General features: G+C 31.2%; 2 protein-coding genes and 1 long non-coding RNA gene across 3 annotated transcripts; all 3 read right to left on the bottom strand.

Moving 5' to 3' along the window:
• Positions 1-331: 331 nt before the first annotated feature.
• Positions 332-1671, bottom strand: LOC123665292. The gene is made up of 3 exons (XM_045599614.1): positions 1543-1671; positions 1012-1264; positions 332-682 (listed from the first exon to the last, which is right to left on the bottom strand). Exons 1-3 carry the CDS (start codon positions 1669-1671, stop codon positions 345-347), a joined length of 720 nt encoding a protein of 239 aa, XP_045455570.1. The 3' UTR covers positions 332-344.
• Positions 1672-9429: 7758 nt separating this feature from the next.
• Positions 9430-22003, bottom strand: LOC123665240. The gene is made up of 3 exons (XR_006745012.1): positions 21993-22003; positions 15667-15669; positions 9430-9507 (listed from the first exon to the last, which is right to left on the bottom strand). It is a non-coding gene; the product is annotated as an uncharacterized LOC123665240 (long non-coding RNA).
• On the bottom strand, positions 16789-18264 carry LOC123665239. The gene is made up of 3 exons (XM_045599572.1): positions 18130-18264; positions 17518-17770; positions 16789-17325 (listed from the first exon to the last, which is right to left on the bottom strand). Exons 1-3 carry the CDS (start codon positions 18262-18264, stop codon positions 17006-17008), a joined length of 708 nt encoding a protein of 235 aa, XP_045455528.1. The 3' UTR covers positions 16789-17005.
• Positions 22004-22460: the final 457 nt, after the last annotated feature.

Genomic DNA, 22460 nt, shown 5'->3' with positions numbered 1-22460 from the left:
ATTCGATGTTATGCAAAAGAGATCTAGCCAATTTGATATATATATTTATTTAAATATTATAGCAAAATATGTTTGATTCTTATAAAAAAAAAATTCGAACTATTATTTCCTTGTGTTTTAAATAAACTTATTCATATATCTGATAAGCAAATTTAAATAATTTGTTTGGACATAAATAAAAATAAAATTAAAAATAATTAAAAAAGTACACATTCATTTAAACTTGTTTATTGATAATAAATTAAAATAAATTAGACTGAGATACTTATATGGCAATACAAACACACAGAAATAAATATTTCACACATACACAAGCATTCAACCTTTGTCTTCGATTATCGAAATTAATTAATTTGACCGGCATAGGCTAAACTTTGGGCATCATTGACTTTCCTACTCCATCCTTGGGCTGGTTCGTAGTTGTAGCCTGGGTGTTCATCACCTCCATGATGAGGGGCGTAACTAATTGTTGCTCCTGATGATCCAGAATTATTCTTCGACAGAAGTCGTCTAATTAGGGTGAATGCGTTTAAAGCGAAGGCAATCTTTCCTAGGAATACAGCCTTGATGGCGGCAAAGGCGATGATACCAAGAAACAGAGGAATCAAGGCAGCGAGCTTCAGCTTCAAGAGAAGGAGGAGGGGAAGGATCTTCTTGATCTTCTTCTTCTTCTTGCCACGGCCTATTAAAAATAATATTAAATTAACAACAAACACAAACTCAATTTATATTTCTAGAATTTAACAAAAGTCCCTTAAGTTGATAGTTAGTTGTAAGCTTAGGTGCAAATGGACTTGGGAGAAAGCATGCATTGTTTAACACGCGTTACGTTTTAAACTGTTTATTCTGGAATATTCTCGCGACGAAGTCAAACATTTTACGCCGTTTTCTAATATTTACCGTAAAGAAATTCTATTTGACTACACACACACATATATATATATATATATATATATATATATATATATATATATATATATATATATATAATGTGAAAAGTTTTGGATTTACCTTCTTCATCTAGTTCCCTTGATTCTTCAGAATCTTGAGTCAGGCGTAGCTGTAGAACGTGATCATCCAGGAAATCGCCAATGTTGGTGGCTATTCTTTCTTCAATCTGCACTTCCCTGGTCTTCGGGTCTTCAGACAGTTGTTCGTAGCTACGAGCAGAACGAGCTGATCCTGTGTTGATTAGTGACATACCCTCGAACAGGTTTATGTCTTTCGTAACGGCAAGCCTCTCCGTGTATTTAAGTGCCTTTTCCTATAAAAATAACAAAGTAATTGTTAGTCAATGTTGAATCATTTGTATCATTAGTGATTTTGTTTTTATAAAATTATTTCAAAATAGGAACTATTTCTGATTGCGAGTTTATTTAACTATGATCCATTTGTTCAGTTTAATATATTCTTTTAATTCAATCACGCCTAAACTAGTGGTACATTTTTAAGACACCAACGCATTATTTTAACGTAACAAATGAATCCAATATCAGGGGCGAGTTGAAGTACACAGCACTAGGTCACAATATCACTATTCACCTTCAAACATAGCGATGTATCTTTGTCTAAACACTCCGAGACAGCACCGACTAAATTTTCTTCAATACGTTCCACTGGACTACAATTCACAGTTGCCAAGAGGGCAAGAATACTAATTTTCTTCCACATTTTAAATTGTTTTCTTATCACCAAGGCTGATACTGCGTTTACCAACGCTTGGTTCGTTATGATATTTTCCAAAAAATGTGATGGAATATATCCTTTGACCCCCCACTGCCGTATTGACTATATGACGCAAAATATGTATGCACCGTTTGACGACACACGCTAACTGATGGCGTCGTAAGACCCATACATAAGGATAAGTAGAAAAATAAATATTGGATGTTAGAAAGCGAAGTTTGTCTATACAAAGTTCTACGCGCTCTTACGTTTGCTATGTCAGTGTAAATTAAATGAAAGAAAAAGTGCGATTGTTTGAATTTTCGTATACACATACGAAACACCATTTACGCTTTTTATACGAATTTGTCTCGTAAACGTAATACGAGAGAGGCTTGAATGGCTTGCGTAACCCTCTTGAATACAGGCGTATTTACGCTGGACCACTTGACACTAGGCGCATTGTACCCAATTTTATTACGCAGTTGTATCGTCTGCGTTCATACAATACGGTACGTCTTCCTCTAAGGGACTGTTTTTTTTCACATTTTTCGAAATTTATTAGAAATTAAAGCAAAAATAACCAAAAAATGAATAATTAAAAATTAAAAAGTGAAATTTTCGTTCTTCACTATTGCATGATATCTTTCTAATTTTTATGTAGATATTTAAAATACATCGGTTTTAGGGTCATCGTAGTCTATGAGGCGAAACCGGTAAGGATAGTAGCGGTCAAACGAAAACTTTCGGTCAATCTGTCACTGTTCGATTATATTCAAAGTCACGTAACGAAAAACCGCATCGTTAAATCTTTAACCGTAAAAAATTCTTTGTCGTCTGATCCGTTTAATACAATTTATTTCTGAACTGGCCCTTTTTTTGTTTTACGTTACTACCATTTATTTTAAACGTTTATATGTAAACAAAAATAACAAAAAAAAATATACCTATTACGAACCTAACTGTACAAAATATTCTAGTGGAGTAGCCTAGCCATTCTCATTGAAAATTACTTCTCCTATAAAGAGGTACGTATTATAATTTAATACACCTTTTTTCGAAGTCACTGAGAATCTAATCTATACATCTATAAAAATAAATAAAATTGGAGTGTCTGTTTGTAGTATTCAAATAACCGCTTTTTGCTAAATGCATATGGTACAAGGTATATACACGGTACATATACAAAATAACATTTTTGTCTGTCTGTCTGTCTGTTTGTTTGATTGTTTCGGCTAATCTCTTAAGCGGCTGGAACGATTTAGACGGAAATTTCAGCTGATGTAATAAGGAGTAACTTAGGCTACTTTTATTTTAGAAATTTATTTATTTTGTATCTCTGCGAACTCAACAAATTATTTATTTTAAATTCCACGCGGACGAAGTCGCGGGCACAGCTAGTATACATATAATAATAATGAGTAATTTAATTTTTTTCTTTTATTGATATAACAACATTACTACATACGTCATAAAACTAAAACGAAACAAATCATGTTGTTCAAACTAACATATCTGTTCAAACTACTTGACTTGACGTACCGAAATTCTGAAAACCTTTTTGACTTACAACAAGACATCACGAAGAAAAGATTCAATGCAAAACATATAACTTTTTGTTTAGTTTCGGTCAAAAAGTAAATGTTTTGAGTGTGTATCAAATAAATAAAAATTTTGATAAAGTACGACATACTATACGATATGTGATATTTCCTTACAAATCTACGAGTATGACTACATTTCTACATATTTTGTAAAGTTGTTAAAATAAGTTATATATGTTATTTTAATTGATTTGATTTTTTTTTAATTTCACCCCTAAGACGCCTAAAAACATTTTCATGCGGACGATGTCGCGGGCCACAGTTCTTTACATAGAGCATAAAAATATTCGTGAATATTAAAACGCAACCACATTTTTCCACTTTACGAAAATTTAATTTATAAACGATTTAGAGAATAACACATCATATAAATCTTAATCTTTTCATTGGAAACTAATCAGTTGAATTCTAAAAAGTTTCAGGTTAAATTGGAGTATAAGTGTTAATGAATCTAGACTTCAGAATCTTGACTTTAGAATCTTAACAATTAATTATTTTGTCATTGTTCTAAATTATACTATTATTTTACATTTAAAAAGTAATAACATTTCAAATGACATGTCAATTAAGTTTCATTTCTAATTAACAACTGGCAAATATTATAATTAATCAAATATAATAATCAATCTTACCGACAAAATACTAATGGAACAGATAGTTGTATATCTTAACATTACTTGACAAATAACAATCCATTTATTACTTGAAAATTAATTACAATAAATCTAATTACGTTTAACATTATAGTTGAAAAAATAGTCCAATAATTTGGAACTAATCAACAATGTTATTGTTATTGTTTGAGTGGCTGGTTGGTAGCAGATATTTTACATTTGTAACTAAATTTTACGCTAGCATTCGCGTGTTCGATCCGTGTTCATTATAAAGAGCGTATAGATGTGTCTTGTTTAATCAAAGTTTAGTTTTATATTACAAATATTATAAGGCAGTAGACTACACTTATAAGCCAAATATTGGACTTATTGTTAAATTCTAAATACATACTAATTAAGGAGTTTGTAAGTCTGTAGTGTTATGTGCGATTATAGTTGGTGTTGCAATTTGTCAATACATAACAGTATTATATTCTAATTGACGACAATTGGATAGATTTATGCTTTAAAATGATGCTGAAATAATTATGTTTGCTCGCAAACGAAAAAAACCGACTTCAATTACATCGACAAGTAGTACAACGTAAGTAGATAAAAAAATAGTCTAGTCGTTAAATTAGCACTAGTCTCCACTACGATTTTCGAGGGTTTCCCTCGATTTCTCTGGGATCCCATCATCAGATCCTGGTTTCCTTATTATTTTATCCCACTTTGGATATCTTCTTTCCAAAAAAAAAAGAATTTTCAAAATCGGTTCATAAACTACGAAGTTATCCCGAAACATACATTAATATATATAAGGCCGAATTGACTGACCTCCTAATTTTTTTAAGTCGGGTAAATAGTATATATTTTAGTGCTGTTAACAATTTATCCAGCTAATTCAACTAGCGACAGCAAGTATGTCAAAGGGGTAACCGCTCAAATGAGTTACTTACAACAAAACATTTTTAAAAGTGAAGTGGTATATTATATTAATCTTTAGGTCCCTAACAAATTTGTAATTATAAAAAATAAATAAATATGCCTATTGTGTGTCCACAGTTTTAACACAAAAACCAGTGAATTCGTGACTTTTTTAATGTAACTAGGCACACAAGCGTGCGGCTCACCTGATGATATGCTATTATCTTAGCTTATAGAAGCCTGCAACACCAGAAGCATCGCAAACGCGTTGCCGATCCTATCCCCGAACCTCCCAGGTGCTCTTGACGTACAGTATTATTTAGCTGTGATCGTCTGTAAGGTAAAGGTACCCCAGTCGGGCTGCTCCAGATAATGAGTAGAAAATTTCGTACTATTCCCTACCTCAGTTAAAGTAACCTGCAACTAAAAATCAATCCAAAATTTGTCATAGACGTATATATTTTTTATACTGTAACACATACTGGCATCCGCTGTAATATGTTTCATAATAAGCATTTAAATTGATTACAAATCGCGTTATAGACAAACGTCGTGTAATATATAAAATGTATATTATAGCTGATGGGCGATTTTACTTCCGAATCTTGTCAATTTATAAGCGAAAGTAGATTTTATTCGATGAGGAACTAATAGTTTAAGAATTTTACTTAATTTTTTTATAGAGCTATTACACAACACCAAATATTATATATGTATATTTTAGACCTTTAATTATAATCATTAGCCGAGTTATTAAATATCTTCCAATAAAAATTCTTCTAAGTTATTCCGAATCAAAAGGTGAACAAACTGAATGATATAACTTGCTAAAAAATCAACTCAGACATAATACACTATATAAATATCTTAATTAATTACGTAAAAATGTATACGACTATATATTTATACTTCGTAATAATTGGCTTACTAAGAAATAAACAATTGAACATTACTTGCTAGTTTAATATTATATATACATTTTACGATTTCTATATGTTTTTTTTCCTTTTATACACCCCTTGTTCTGCTAACGATGAAGACAAAAGGGAGTTATCCAATTTGGTGAAGTCGTTTCCAAGTTATGCGCGTACATATATTTCGGCAATTAATTTTTATTTACATAGATTAGAGAACAATAACTCTAATCACGTTATGTGAAGATATTGTGTTTTATAAATATCAAAAATATGATGAAAAGCAGTATTTTGTCTGAAAGAGCAAGATTTATCACTAGGTCGGCAAAGAAGTTTACGGCTCACCTGATGGTAATCTGTATTTATATTTGTATTGGGCTCGATTTTCCGCATTTAGACGCAAAGGTGGTCCATTATGCGTGAAAAGTGGGCTGACTAGTTCAGCCAGCCCAGCTCCTTCCAGAAGCTCAGAAGCCTCCTGGGGCGTTCACAGGCTTCTCGGAGCGTCCTTATTTCCTTAAGGCACCTGATGGTAAGCGAATACCGTAGCCTATAGAAGTCTGCAAAACCAGAAGCATCGCAAGCGCGTTGCCGACCCTATCCCCAATTTCTTCCGGGAACTCTCATCATCTTACTCACCAACAGGAACACAATAGTCAATGTACTACTACGGTACTACAACAGTCGGGCTGTTCCATTGTTGAGCAGAAAATTTCCTGTTGTGCCCTACTTCAGTTAAATGTAGCATATAGTTAAATACAACTAATGAAACTTAAAATCTGTCACTGCTGTGATTAGAAAAATACTATATTTCACAATTATGACAGTAGTAAGTATTCGGATGACACAAGTGAGTATATAACTAAATAGTAGGGAAATCACTAAAAAAGTAATCGTATGAGTATATATTATGTTCTTTTTATAAGCTAACAGTATAGAGGGACATCAGGGAAATCAAAATGGAATTCTTATTTTAGAAATCATGTGTAGAATACAGATGATCGTAACTTTAAATATTTAAATAAATAATTGTACAAAATATATATACGAAAATATGTCAAGGTATAATTTGATTTATAATAAAATGTAAATATTTCATGTCTGAATTACCCCCTGAGCAATAAATTTAAACCAGCAATTAAAAATGTAATTGAAAAAAAATTAAAGATGGCGGGACAGATGAAACCTTTTTGATGAATGGTTTTTAATATATCTATAAATTATAATATTTTTTAATTACAAATGCGACTTTCACTGTTAATTCAGACCACTAAACGTGGAGTTCAGACGACATCGCATATTATAGTTATTAATAGCTTTTTTATACGCATAAAATGGTTTTTGTAACCGACTTCCAAAAAAAGGAGATTCTCAATTCCATTGTATTTTTAATCGACTTCAAAAGGAGGAGGTTACTCAATTCGACCGTATATATATATATTTATGTATGTTAGGGGATAAATTCATCGTTTATGAACCGGTTTTGAAAATTCTGTTTTTGTTAGAAAGGAGATATCCCATGTGTGGTACCATGATAAGGAAACCAGAGAAAACGAGGGAAACCCTCGAAAATCGTAATGACGACTAATGCGTTTTTAATTTTTTCATCTACTTACGTTGTATTACTTGTCGAAGTAATTGAAGTCGGTTTTTTTTTCGTTTGCGAGCAAACACAATTATTTGTTTTGTATCTATGAACCTAAGGACTTGACTTGAGAAACCTAAGAACTATTGACTTTGTGGACCGCTTTCGATGATTTATTAAATCAAAAGGTGGTGCGTGCCATGTGGTCCCATTTAAATTTAATTGAAATCTAATAAGCACTTTTCGAGTTAAATCTAATAATGCGTATTTACTTGATGACTATTTTTTCGTCAATCTACGTTGTATTTATACCGCATAACTTTTTACTGGGTGTACTGATTTTGATGATTCTTATTTTAATCGCAATTTGATATTTATCTTGTAGTACCATTTAAATCTGATTGAGATGTGATTACATCTTTTTGAGTACTCTTTGATAACGCATATTTATTTGACTTTTTTCTTTTGTCTACTTACATTGTGTTACATGTCGATGTAATATTGGTTATTTTTTTTTTTTTTTTTTTTTCGTTTGCGACTTATATTAAATTTTTATTATAAAACTGAAAATAGTATACGATAATAATAATACGAAAGAAGTTTAATCTAACCAAGCATTGAATGACTATTCTCTGATTTAGTAATGGAAGAAAATCTTTTAAGGAAAACACTTACCTGTGTCCATATAAAAAATGGATCCACGAAGTTTGTATACGTGCATAAAACTTCATGTGAACATAATTAATAATGATCATTTAATGACACGTGATTTATATTATTTCAATCAGACCAGATTGGTCTACCATTACAACTGTCTTTGTACGTTTTTCCTTTATTTGTATTTTTTTGTCATAGTCGTAAACAATAAAAAATGTTTCATTAGTATATAAGTTATTATAATTGAAAGTATATTTAGTTATTATTTTACTGTACAATCGAATAATAATACAAAATCTTCAGCTGCATTATCAGTCAAGTTCATAGCCAATTCTCATGAATGTGCTATGAAGTAACGACATACGTGCGAGTGTAGTCAATTTACTCGTAATATTACATTATCGAGACAAGTGAAAGCCTCGATTCCTCGTGAAACTGTCAGGTTTTTGGGAGTGATGCAATAATACAAACACTGACGGCATTATAGTTTGATTATGTATTACAATCGAAACTTTATATATTGTTGAAGAATCGCATATCGAAGTCGATTTTGAATTAAAATTATTTTTTATTTTTATTTTATACTTTATTGTACACCACAAATATATTACAAACAAAGCATAAAAATAGTTACAGACAGTGAAGTACAATGGGCGGACTTATGGCTAATTAGCCATTTCTTCCAGACAACCCATACATAGAAAGGAAACTTATTATCTAAATTGGGTAGGTGGTGTTTTTACTGTTTATCAAAGTTTTTGGTTGAAGCGAGTTAGAGTGAGAAATGTCTAAAGTGAATTTAAAATTGTTGTATTTTCTAAATTAAATTTCACAAAATGTAAAATAAATAAACCCTTCACACTCAACGGCCCCCAGTAGGATTATCCAGTGTCGGGGGTCCGGAAACACACAATATACAAGCACAAATACCCAGACCACGAACAACATCTATGCATATGTGGCCATCCCAAAAGTTTGTCTTGTGCGGGGATCGAACCCGAAACCGCTAGCAACATAACTGAGACCACTGGGCAAAGGCGTGGACTTTTAATTAAAATAAATTGGTCATAAGATTGAAGTAGGTAAGGATAAAATTTCCAAAAATTGTAAAATCTATCTTAAAAGGTATTTAAGATAGAATTTGGAATGGACGTCTATGTCAAGATTTCGAGTCCTAATTAGCAACCGTTATCTTAAAATTTTGCATTTAGAAATTTCTAATGGCCATTTTCGTATGACAAAAAATTCGTAAGTTTATCATGAGTGATAAATTGTACAGACAGCGTGTCTTTCACATGACATAATCTGAATGAAGAAATATAAAAACCTCAGAGATATAATTTCACATTGAATATTTTTCGGTCATTTAATTAGTTTTATTGAAAAATGTATAAAAAATTTGAACTAGTTATTAAAAATATGATAGTGAAATTCCTATTTAAGGAAATGGAGTAGATAATTAGAGATTAAAACTCCACTCCACACCCACTGCTGGGCATAGGCCTCTTTCTCCATGTAGGAGAAGAATTGAAGGTTAATCTACTACACTGTTCCACTGCGGGCTACGGAATACGTCCCCTACTATGAGTAACAATCGCTATCAGGTATTAATGATAATAACCGAGATTAAACCAAAATACCAAAACTATGACACAAGGACAAGTTGGAATGAAGAGTGAAGAATAATAATAATAATAATTGAAGAATCGAAACCTGTCAAGAATATATATATATATATATATATATATAAACAAAAAAAAAATCTTCGCAATAGGATATTTACATACAGTAACAATACATAATATGTATATTATACATTACACATATAATACTATACATTTTCTTTATTACAACAAAGTGAGTTCTTGGAAAAAAGAACGTTGTTAATCCTTTTAATAATCATGTAGTACAAATGTCATCTAAAATCCGCATATTTATATTATGATTCAAAACGGCCGAGATCAGAAGGGACAAACTCTTGTAAAATATTTAGAAAATCATTAGGAAACACGGTCACTAGGCTGTAAGTGATACACCTTCGCTTTCTATTGCAAAGGGTTTTAAAAAGATATCTCACGAACATAATACATTAAACACTTCTATGCGAGATTTTATATAGAAAACCTTTTAGACTTTTCTTTATATTTTTTGAGTGCGTATTTTTAAACTAATTCCCGTTATCTGACCTATATTTTCATTACAGTAGTGTCGAGGCTAATCTTAAGTTATATTTCGACTCTTTTGCCGAAATAAAACAGCAATAAAAAATATCTAGCTAGAAATTTCGAAGCACCCCATCTATGGAAGCACCTTCGCCTTACTTAATCATTGAAAAATTTCACTTTCTCTCGAGTCGTGTTATGTTCCTGTGGTGACTTAAGAAAACAGAGCTCCTGGGGAAGGGAGCAGGTAGTCTAAGCAACATGCTTGTATGGCCCCTGGTGTTGCAGATATAGGCTACGGTAACCCCTTAGACAGACCGGAAGCTTCACATTGAACACCCCCCTTACTTTATAATTCCTGTGTCAGACCTCCCAAAATAACATAGTTACAAACTCCCAGACGACGACAAGCATCTATATATTTTTATATAACTAGGTAAGCAAACAAGTGTAGGGCTCACCTGATGGTAAGCGAATGCCGTAGCCTTTAGATGTCTACAACACCAGAATCATCGCAAGCGCGTTGCCAACTCTATCTACAATTCCCCCAGGAGCTCTGGTCACCTTATTCACTAACAGGAATATAACAGTGCTTGCAAAAATTATTATTTAGCTGTGATCTTCTGTAAGGTCGAGAAACTACCCCAGTCTGGCTGCTCCATATTTTAACAGGAAATTACCTGCTGTGCCCTATCTCAGTTCTATATGAATTACATAATCATCTGTTACATTATACGGGGATGTAACCCTCTTATAAATATTCTGACATAATATAGCTATCTTGTTCTACGTTAAAGATTATCAATTAAATACCTACTATTCCCATGGTCTCCTAAATTCTATAAATGTTGTATTCTCGTCCGTCCTAATCAATCTCCTACGTGTCTTTTCTATCTTACGTGACGTTGTTGAAATCGTTCATGCTATTTCCTATAAAGCCAAATTTATGAATGAAGAAGTATAGTAAACTCTATCAACCTTCCCTCAAATATATAGTCTTATTCCGGAAATACTCATCACTAGTATCAAACAAAGGTTAAGTCACGAAAAGACATTTTAGCACCTAACTAGGTTTAACGCAGTACCCACTAAGAAGGTTCGATAAGAAACTCAAATTAAGCCTAAATATGTGTTAGTAATGAAAGAGTATACGTTATTTTCGGTCACGCCTACTACGTAATGTTGTTTCGTAAATACATTCCATTCAGAGGAAAGTGGATGAGTCAGAAGCACTTGGCGATCAAGAATTGACCTTGAAGACAATGAAACTTACCGTGTCGGTGCACACGGAATGATCTACGAAACTTATTTAGACAATTTTCCAGTAATTAATTTGATAATATATTTTGGATTTTTATAGAAACTAGACGACTTTTAGGGTTCCAAATTTCGATAACATACACTACATGGTTTTATAAAACGTAAAAATAAAAATGACAGAACCTATAATTTTAGTCCTTTGAAAGTTTTTTAATATATGAAATTGCGTTTGCGAAGTGATCCAGTTGAACCAAAAATTAAAAATCATATAATATAAAAAAATATATTTATCATATTTATTCATATGTTTTAATATTTAATAAGCTTAAAAATAATTTTAAAGTGCACGAAGGTACATACTTAATCTAATATATAAAATTCCCGTGTCGCGATGTTTGTAGTTAAACTCCTCCGAAACGGCTCGACCGATTCTTATGAAATTTTGTGTGCATATCGGGTAGGTCTGAGAATCGAACAACATCTATTTTTCACACCCCTGTAGTTGTAGGAGGGGGTGGATTAAGGGGGTTAATAAGATATATGGCAAAACATCGTTTGCGGGGTCAGCTAGTATACAGATAGATTTTTTAAGTGGACGTGTATGTTTGAATCTAAAACTGTGCCAATTGGAAAAAAAAAATCTTGATATAATATATAACTATATCGCTACATTTTTGTATTTACTTTTTATAATAACTTGTAGTAGGTAGTTCAAAAACAATCACCTAGTGTGAAACCATTCAAAAAACGCACTGGGTGCGGCATAAGGAACTTTCGCGTGCGTTTAGCGGTACCTCAACATGGACCACACACAATAGCCCATAACAACGCATACAAGCTATTCCGAACCTAAACACCTAATTTTAAGATTCATTTTCCTTTGAACTATTAAATTGTTTAATATCTAAAGGTTCTGGCTCAGTCAATGTGCGGATATACTCGTAGTTTACAGATATTACGATATATGATACTATAGCTTTCTCAGTTATGTGATATTATAATGCTCTTGTTCAGTACTGTTCATCTCAGTTTACACATGACTTTGATAAAAGAAAACATAATAATTAAGTACATTAGCTAAACTTCGGGCTTATCGTAATATAAATATTATTTGTCTTAAATTTTTTAAATATTCATCACTCATCACTTCAGCCTAATATAGTCCACTGCTGGACATAGGCCTCCACGAGTTCGCGCCAAAAATGGAGTGAACTCATGCTTTATATATTGGGCTATGATAAAAAGGAAATCAATTACTAAAATCAGTAAAGCTGTTTCAGTAAAATAAAAATCAATCAACTTATGAAACATACTTTACATACTACTGATAAAAACATTAATTATCAAGAATGTAAATCAATAAATTGTAACGGTAAGTTATTTCAAACTATCGTCAAAAAATTAAAAAAAAACATACCTAATAAATGAATAAGCGAAATAGTAATTAAAGTAATTTATAATCAGTCATCAATCAGTCAGATGATGAGTAATTATTTTATGAATTAAAGTAATTTATAAAATAATTCAAAAATACTTTTGCAAGAGAGACACGTGAAATTCCCAATTTTCAACTTTTTTTATGACCGATTGCTATTGATATCAAACCTGCACTTTTTGTCGATTTACGACTTCCGGTTATCATAGCTATTAAAATGATTTTGATATAAGCATCGATGCTGTCAGTTTTTCTTTAGTTGTAGATTATATTTGGTGTTAAGATTTCGTTGGTTAGTTGGTGTTCGGTAGAATATAAAATAATTTTATACTATTATTTAATGATTTGTTTCATCTTCTCTTTTCTCTTTAATCACCAGACAATATTTTTTTTCTCATAGGTACATAGACCGTAATCTCATCAAGGCCTTCCATCCTTAGGTATTATATGAGGTTATCGTATTTTGCACTATAGTTCATATTAAAGGTACCTATTAATGGCAATTATGAATGATTCCTTATTTTATTGATATTGTTGGCCATATATTTTGTTCTTATTTATTGTATTAAGTTCAAATAATAGTTAAAAATTTTGACGTATTATTATAGACTTTACATTCTTCAAAGTAATCTTTCGAAGAAATCAGATATCTTTTAAAATCAAGGAATCAGATATCTTCTTTGTAAAATGTTGTATGTATATATAATTTTTTCAATTAACTATTTAAAAAAAAAACTAAGAAACAAAAGGGCAACTCGTCTGAATACTCATCGAAAACGTTTTCGAATTTTAATAAACCTAAGTAATTTAACAAACAAATAATATGACATAGTGTTAGCGGTTGAAGGCTTTACAAATAATACTCACGTATCACGTACTCAAAACAATATTTTTTTCCCTTTAACAGAAATAATCTTTCACTACTTATTCCACATTCGTCTTGTCTGTAATTACCTCTTGCCCTCCCCAGTCCATATTTTTTGTTTTCAATCTCATTTCTACCCAAAAAATAATACTCATATATTTTTAAAAAGTGTTGCAATAGTATAAATTAAATAAATATTCAAAACAATATTTGTAACAGTAGTTTGTGAAATTTTTTTACACCTTTCAATATCTATCGATTGGTTCTATTATTAATGAGGTTTTCTTCCTTGATTTCCCAATAATTATAAGTTTTCTAATTTTTTACTCTCACAAATCATTGTTTAAAGTATACATAGCCATTACCATCTATAAGTACTAATGGTAAGTAGGCAAGTATTTAAATGTCTTGGCAGTTAGACTAAGCGTTTGTGAACGTGTGAAATGACTAGGTTTCTGTGTTAAATATATCCGTATAGTACGTCGTTGAGGTACAAAAACTTAACTCGTTTTGAGTAAATTTCTAAAATGTTAGAAATGTTTCCTTCATAATTCTAGCTAGGATATAACGTTATGCAATAGAAAAATTGTGTAATTCTGTATTTGAATTTCTTTTTTTTTAAAACTTCATCCTGACATATCGTACACAAAATGAATAATTCAATTTGGTTTTTATTTATACAGGTTATATAAACTTTTCAGAAATGAATTAAAACTTTTTTCGATCTATTATCTAACATGATTAACTAACAACCACATCACACAATTCCCACGTGTTAATAACCAATTAGTTTTTAAGTTCGATACAATATATTATTGGAGATTAAGTTTATTAATTTAAACATAATGATATTAATATATATGTATATTAAAGGTGACATAACTAAAATAGATATAAGTAAAAAGAAATTTTTCCTTGTTACAGCATCGCTAGACATGTTCAATTTCGTCGCTAACGTGTATTCTATGAATAAAGATTTATGCACGGTACACACGTCTGTCTAAGTATTACTACTTTTGTATAGACGAATAACAAAATATGAAACATTTGTTTTTTACTGGCTGACTCGTCGTACTTACTTACGAGAATATGTCAATATTTAATAAATTTATTTATGTCAGCAAAAATTTAATTAACAAAATCACAGTAAATTTTTGTGCCTTTTTCGAGCTGGAAGCGCACGTACACTTTTCGTGTCAAGTATCGCTGTTACTACTATACTAGTGTAAACCTTGTCCTGTCCTAATAACAAACACAAAAAAAAAGAATTATTCGGTCGAAGTTGCAGTCGTTCGGCAAATATAAGCGCTTATACGTTTCGGTATATGTTTACATCGCTTCGCTTTCTTCCTTTAATATCCCACTGGTGGGCATTGGTCTCTTTCTCCATCGAAGAAAAAAGATCAGAGCTTAATCCACCACGCTGCGCGCTGCTCCAATGCCGGTTCGCGGATGTATTACCTACTATGAATAACGATCACTATCAGATGTACATAATAACAACCGGAACCGACTAACGACTAACGTAGGAACAAGGACTAACAACCAGACCGGAAATAAATATTTGTATAAACACAAATATTCACTCCGAGCGGGAATCGAATCTGCGACCTTCGGTTTTTAAGCGCCGCCGACACGGCACACGCATCATTACATCGTACATATATAGATGACATTTAGAATAAACCGTAGATGGATGTACTTAAAAAAGTAAGCTCATTGACACTTGTAGTATAACCGTAAATCATAAACACATTTTCGAGTACAGTCGTCTTTCACAACAATTACTTGTTATAATATTTTAACGGTTTTCGCTCACAGCGGTACCGATATTCGTTTGCCGTCAATATTGTGTAAGAAACGAATTTCTTTTTTTTAAAATGAAAGTTTTCGTATATTGCTTATATCATCGAAATTTACAAGCAATTATTATCCTACATATTATATGCCACAAGAGTGAAAGTGCCTTGAACCTAGGTATCAATGAGGTTGTATTGACTCACTGTACCTATCTTACGTATATGATTATAGGCTTATTTGCAAAAACTTACGTGCGAAAATTTCTTGAAAATATAACTGTTCTTTTAACTTTGTTTAAATAAGCACGTTTCCTATTTTACTAACTTAATTATTTTTTTGACAAATAATAAAAATGGATTATTTTTTTTTACTTTTCGTTAAATAAAATATTAAAATAAAATATATTCGACACAATTTTATAGAAATTCATAAATCGTAGTGAAAAAAAAATGAAAGTTTGAATATATATTATTTTAAATCATAAAAATTTTAAAACATTTCCCGTTATAACACACGAGTATATTGAACGAGTAAATGTATAGAAATACGCTAAATGCGAGTTCAAATATTATAAATATGCAGAAGCTAATTGCTTTGGGTACACATTTATCTTATTAAATATATTTAATTAACGATATAACTTTCTCCTAGTCTTTATTATCACAGATTTTATTTCTCACACTTGAATTAGTATTGTGTTTAATATTCTCTGACCGAGATAGTTTTTGTATGCAGGTACAATAGAGAGAACGGTATAGTTCTCCGTCAGTTAATAAGTGAAGTTTCTCAGGATCAGATTAGTGGATTGTGGGGTAGACAATGCCGCTAATTACTAAGAAATTTCTAGAGATGTTTTTTTCAGTTTTTTTTTCAAATAACAAAACATTTAAGTTTGATGGCATCATTAACGATTTTATGAATGAAATGCTATGTATTATAATAACGAGGTTTATCTTAAAAAGAGCTTTATTTGTTCTGCTTCAAAAATTTATAGGGATTTGTTAGGATGTATTTAAAAATTAACAAATAAATTAATTTTGTAAACGACTCTTTATTTCACGTTATTTTCTCGTAAAATAGCACGATGTAATAGTTCGTATAAATATTATCGATAATAAATATGACTCGTTATACTCGCAACACACAACTTAATAGTTGGTAAAAATATATACAAAAGAAACATAAAATAATATTACATAAACAAAAAATAAAACAATATCTTTGGAACGAAAAAAACTTAAAAATATTTGGTAATCGTACCAGTTGTTCTTATAATATAATCTATAAGAATTAATAGTAGTAAAATATATTACATAGCATACTTAAATGAAAAATAGACTAAATATAATACTAAACTAAAGGAAATCAGTCAAAACATAATGCACATTATAAAAAAGAAAGAAAAAATAAAAATTAAAAAACACACATTCATCACGATAAAAACGGTGGTCGTCGACATACGTATAAATAACCTTTACAGGTAAACTTAGTTGGTAATAATAAGTTACATAATTTATTTAGCCTAAATCCTTAGGATTTTATGCTTGTTTAACATGAGCAGCGTAGGCCATGTTTTGAGCGTCTTGGGACCTGCCCCAACCACCGCCGCTTTCCCAGCCGTGCTCTTCATGAGCTGGTTCAGACCAACCACCACCTCCGCTCTTGGATTTGGAGTCTAAAAGCTTTTTCAGGGCTCCAAAGGCCGCTGCAATGAAAGCGATCTTTCCAAGGATGTAGAACTTGAATACTGCGAAGGCGATGATACCGAGGAACAGAGGTATGAGGGCAGAGAGCTTCAGTTTGATGAGGGCAAGGATGGGGAGGAGCTTCTTAAGCTTCTTCTTCTTCTTGCCACGGCCTATAAAATAAAAAGTTAATAAGTTTTAATACTTATCATTTTTATACATTAGTCGTTTCTAGGAAACTTACGAAATTAGTTTCATTAATTTGGACCGGAAGTTTTGAGTGCGAGAAGAAAACTATTCCAATTTAAATCTGATTTATCTAGCATAATTCTACTTTGATGTTATAATAAAAATTTGATCCTCACCTTCCTCTTCAACAGAGTTATCTTCTGTGAAGGATTTTGGCATTCTGAGTTGCAAAGCGTGATTGTCCAGGAAGTCTACGAAGTTGTCCATGATTCTCTCTTCGACTTGGAGCTCCCTCGTCTTGGGGTCTTCAGGAAGAGGATCATAGCTGCGAGCTGAACGAGGGGAGCCAGTTCTCGTGAAGGTGATTCCATCGACAAGGCTCAGATCTTTAGACACTGCTAGGTTTTCGGTGAACTTCATCGCTTTTTCCTGTGAAATTAAGAAGGAATTTAGTTTATTGTACTTGACCTAATTAATTTTCCATAAATTGATAAAGATTCCTGATTCTACTACAATGTATTCGAATTTTCTTGTCAAAATACTGTTTTAACTTCTATTTAAATAAATTGTTCTAATTTTTAAAACTATTTTTTTTAAAAACAGTTAATTATACGAAAATCCTCTAACGTTACAGAGGTAACAAAAGTTTTAGTAATAGTTGAAATTTAGTAACAGTTGACCGACAATGTCCAAAAATGAAAAAGAATAATCCTAAGCAATATTAGATCCTTAAATCAATATTTCTCTTAGCACAAACACAACACGTCACAGCACTGCACAACACACACCTTTAAGCACAGCATCGTGTCAGTTTCCACACAGTCCCTCAGAGTCGATATGAACCTCTCCATGACACCGTCCTCCTTGGAGGTCGGCATCGCCGCCGCGACCGCAACTAAACACACTACAATGAACGTTTTCATCTTAGCACTCAACGCTCAATTGTCAAAGCAGTCAGTTACACGGTCTGTTTTATGTGGACACCCCCCACTTTATATGTCACTTGTGAGGAAATAAAGCTCAGTGTTAACATAGCGTAATGACTGTGATGATTTTTAGGGCATTTTTTAAATATCTGTGAAAAGAAAACTGGTTTACTTAACTTAGAACTTGCTTGAACAATTTTTGTAGTTAGGCGAATAAATCTTCGATAATTGTTTTTTTTTTTCTGTAAGAGATATACTATTTCAGCAATGGTAAAAAATATTTTTAAAAAGCTTAGTATTGCGCTTGAATAACTTGGTAAACATAACTCATAAATTATTTTTTTACTTACCCAGTAAGAGATGAAATTATATATTAAAATATATCAATACACATAAATATGGTTAGACCTTTGAAAAAAATACCTTCAAATAACAAAATTACGTTGGATACATTTTATATATTTTCTAAAATATTTAGAACTATGATTAAAGTGATCAATATTAGACTTGGAAATAATTAATGGAATTCATTACATATTTTGTTTCAAATTATATGATGAGAAGAAAAATGAAACTAGAAATAATTTAGTGTAATTTACCTTCGCAAATAAGTGGGATCTCACCATTATATTAATGACAAACAATTTAATGTTCCTCTGTTCCGTATTGAACATTTATAATAATTTATTTCCATTTTAAGATTTACGATTACGATTGAGCCTGTAACATCCCACTACTGGGCATAGATATCTTTCTCCATGTAGGAGAGGAGATTTTGAGATATATTTACTAGAAAAAAAATTATAGGTCTCAACTCAAATATCTACTTACTATACAGATATACTTACAAAGATATTTTCAGATATTTTACGCTATGTTCATTCGTAAATTAAATTAATAAAACTGTTATATTATACTATATGATATTACGATATACTGAGTAGTAATTATTTTAAACACAAAAAATGCAATATTATCTAATAATAATTGTAGAAAGGTTCATTTGTTATTCTTTTTTTCAGTTAATAGAAATTATACCAACCGGAAAACTGTTCAACATATGCATTATATAGTATGAGAAATTGTCTTTTTGATATTTTTTTTTTCTTTTGCTTGTATTAATTCAGAGATTATTCAATTATCTTTTTGATACGATCTTTTTCAAATAAAGCTTATTTCAATACACAAAACAAGGGTTGTATTCGTTCGTTCATCAAAATTTTAAAAATATTGTCACATTTGGGTATTGCTTCGTTTGTATAAATCGTATAACATTTTACAGCCTTTTACAGGCGTCATAAAGGAGGTTTTTATTCATCGTAATATTTGAGTTACTTAAATGCATTAAAAGAAAAATAATTCCAACCTTTTTATTTTATCAAGCCGACCCGTGCGCGCTTCCTTGGGCGTTAATTGTTATTTTGTGATGCAAATATATAGCAATGTTTTCGTCTCATTTCTCCGACTTAATTTATATATACTATTATTTTTCACTGAAATTTTATTCAATAACAATACAATATAGCTTATATCAATCCTGAATAGTGTAGTTTTCTGCTAGTGAAAGAATTTTCATGGTAGAATCATTATTTGCGAAGATTACCTACTAACAAACAAACAAAGTTAGAAACTTTATATTTTTATAAAACAAAGGCAAAAGCAGGCAAAAGGTATAGACAACGTTATGCCTGCTTCAATATAAAAAAAAAAATAATTATATTTTATTTAGTAAACAATATTTAATAGGTTGTCGGAATTTCAGGTGAGAAATAAAATTTATTGACTATTGTACAAATGGCATATTCATTACAATTCATTTGTATTCGTACTGTGTAAATTGATCTTAAGAAACTTTTTCTTTTTCGTTTAGATGACGATGTCAGTGCACTTCAATATTGAAAGGTCATGGGTACAATTCTCGTTCACTACGAAAGTTAATACATGACTTGCCATTTTAAAGATGTGAAATTATGGTTTTTTTATTGTTGACAATTCAGTTTATGATTTATATTTTTTAATTGTAAAAAGTTTATATAAGGTTTAGGTTTTATACATTGTTGCATCTTACTGATAATTTCTTGACGTGATCGATATCAATTTTATTCATTGCATAGAGTTTATTGCATATTACAAGATTTGACTAAATTTATGTAATGATGTGATAATGGTGCAAGTGTTAATTAGTTAGAATTTTTATAACCTTATTTTCCCCGATTTATCGGTGCTCCGAAAAGCCTACTAACTCAAAATATATTTTCAGTTAAAATTATAGATTGATATAGATATCGCTTCAGCCTGTAATATCCTGCTGATATATGATGATATACATTTGACTTTAAAAACGTTCAACAGAAATATTAAAGAAAATATAGGTCTTATAATCCACCACGCTGATCGGTGATCGCTATTAAAGTGTCTACAATAACTGAACGAACCTTTACATGATCTCTGAGGGACCACGTTGAGATTTATAAGGACGTACTCTAAAACCTAGACCATAAAATGTGTACAAATATTAATATTTGCCCTGAATGGAAATACACCACTACATATTAATGATTTTTTATTATTATTAATGATTGTCATTTATTTTTGGCATTTACAAGCGTGATGAAATGTGCCCGGAACAAAGACATCAGAGATACATGTACTTTTATTAATGAGTTGGAAAAATGTAATACCATCCTGGCTGACCAACTCTCAGATTTGGCCCGAATTTTATATAAGTTAGTGGATAGGAGAACTTAAGTTGTGAATATGTAATAATTAAACTACTCCTCTCTCCTTACCAGGGCGACATAATCGCTCTTGCGATGAAGCCCTTAAATTTGAAAAAAAAAATTACAAGCGTGTTTGAACTGCACGATATTGTCAACTGTATGCATTAAGTACGTTACGTATGCACTTAAATGTCATCACATCGTAGCAAATTTTAGTCTAGAATCTCTTTTTTATTTTCTCATACTTTTCTAGGAGCATTGAACCGGACATAGTGTATAAAACTTTTTGTTTCATCATACACACTAGAAAATGTCACAGACTGCTACTTAGATTAACCTTCTTGAATAAAAACAACTTCAATAAAAAAGGGAGATTATGACTATATTTATAATATTGTTATTTATTTAATACAAGCTGCCCGGACAGACTTCGTTCTGTCAAAAGTTGATAGTAATTTTTTTTTTTTAATTTATTTTTTAATATCAAGACCATCCATGGGCCTTAAGGAATACACAAAAATTAAAATAGGTGAATTGATTGAGCCATTTTCTAGTTACGCGCCTAGCAACATTCATTTTTATTTTTATTTATATAGATTTATATATAAACTAAATGGTTTAGATGTTTTGTTTTTTTTATTATTGCTTTTTCTAGTATACTAGTATATCAATATTTTTTAAGTAAAGAATATATTTGTTCCGCTAGTTTAAAAAAATCTAACCTCAGATTTATCCTTTTAATATGTTGTTATTAAAAATATGTGTTGTAAAATCTTAAGATTTCTCTACAGCAGCACAAAATTAACCAAAAATATAGTTCTCCTACCCAAAATGTGTCCATTGTAGTGGCTATTCTAGCGGTATATTTTAATTCACATAGGTACGTTACAATGCAGAAACTACCAAAATCACAAGTATATATCGTAAACGTAAATAAAACACATACAAAGACGCACCTCCGTCGATTACTCAATGAAATTTTCGAAAATCATAAATTCTTACAACACCGTATAATTTCATTACTTTCGAATGCCCATCGATAATTCGGCCATTTGCTGTAACAGCTATACCGTTTATTAACAATTTGTATGCTGGGGATAAATGTTTTAAGACTATTTGAAGGCACAACTTATTCAGCGAAAGTATTGTACACAAAAGTCGTGTAGTACATGAATCCAAACGGCCCAATTATGTAATTTTTAACTTCTTGACCATCCGTTGTGGCGCAGATATGCGTTACGATAAAACTATTTATAATATATATACTAATATGATATAGAGAAAAATATTGATTAATTACTAGTCTGTACGCAGTGTGGGACGTCCTCCGGCCTGTTGGACCGACGATCTACGTAAGATTGCCGGTGTAGGCTGGATGAGGATTGCGGAAGACCGGGTTGTCTGGCGCGAACTTGGGGAGGCCTATGTCCAGCAGTGGACTGCGATAGGCTGAAATAATGATGATAATGAATG

Source organism: Melitaea cinxia, chromosome 23 (assembly GCF_905220565.1).
Source record: "Melitaea cinxia chromosome 23, ilMelCinx1.1, whole genome shotgun sequence".
NCBI lineage: Eukaryota > Metazoa > Arthropoda > Insecta > Lepidoptera > Nymphalidae > Melitaea > Melitaea cinxia.
This window is presented reverse-complemented; position numbering and strand designations above follow the sequence as displayed.

Bases quoted from the DNA above. Each gene is read 5' to 3' on its own strand.
- LOC123665292 (XM_045599614.1), bottom strand. From the start codon at position 1,671: ATGTGGAAGAAAATTAGTATTCTTGCCCTCTTGGCAACTGTGAATTGT. The intron at 1,265-1,542 runs GTGAATAGTGAT...TTATTTTTATAG, and splicing joins ATACATCGCTATGTTTGAAG to GAAAAGGCACTTAAATACAC. The intron at 683-1,011 runs GTAAATCCAAAA...TATTTTTAATAG, and splicing joins AAGGGAACTAGATGAAGAAG to GCCGTGGCAAGAAGAAGAAG.
- LOC123665239 (XM_045599572.1), bottom strand. From the start codon at position 18,264: ATGAAAACGTTCATTGTAGTGTGTTTAGTTGCGGTCGCGGCGGCGATG. The intron at 17,771-18,129 runs GTGTGTGTTGTG...TTAATTTCACAG, and splicing joins ACACGATGCTGTGCTTAAAG to GAAAAAGCGATGAAGTTCAC. The intron at 17,326-17,517 runs GTGAGGATCAAA...TTTATTTTATAG, and splicing joins TAACTCTGTTGAAGAGGAAG to GCCGTGGCAAGAAGAAGAAG.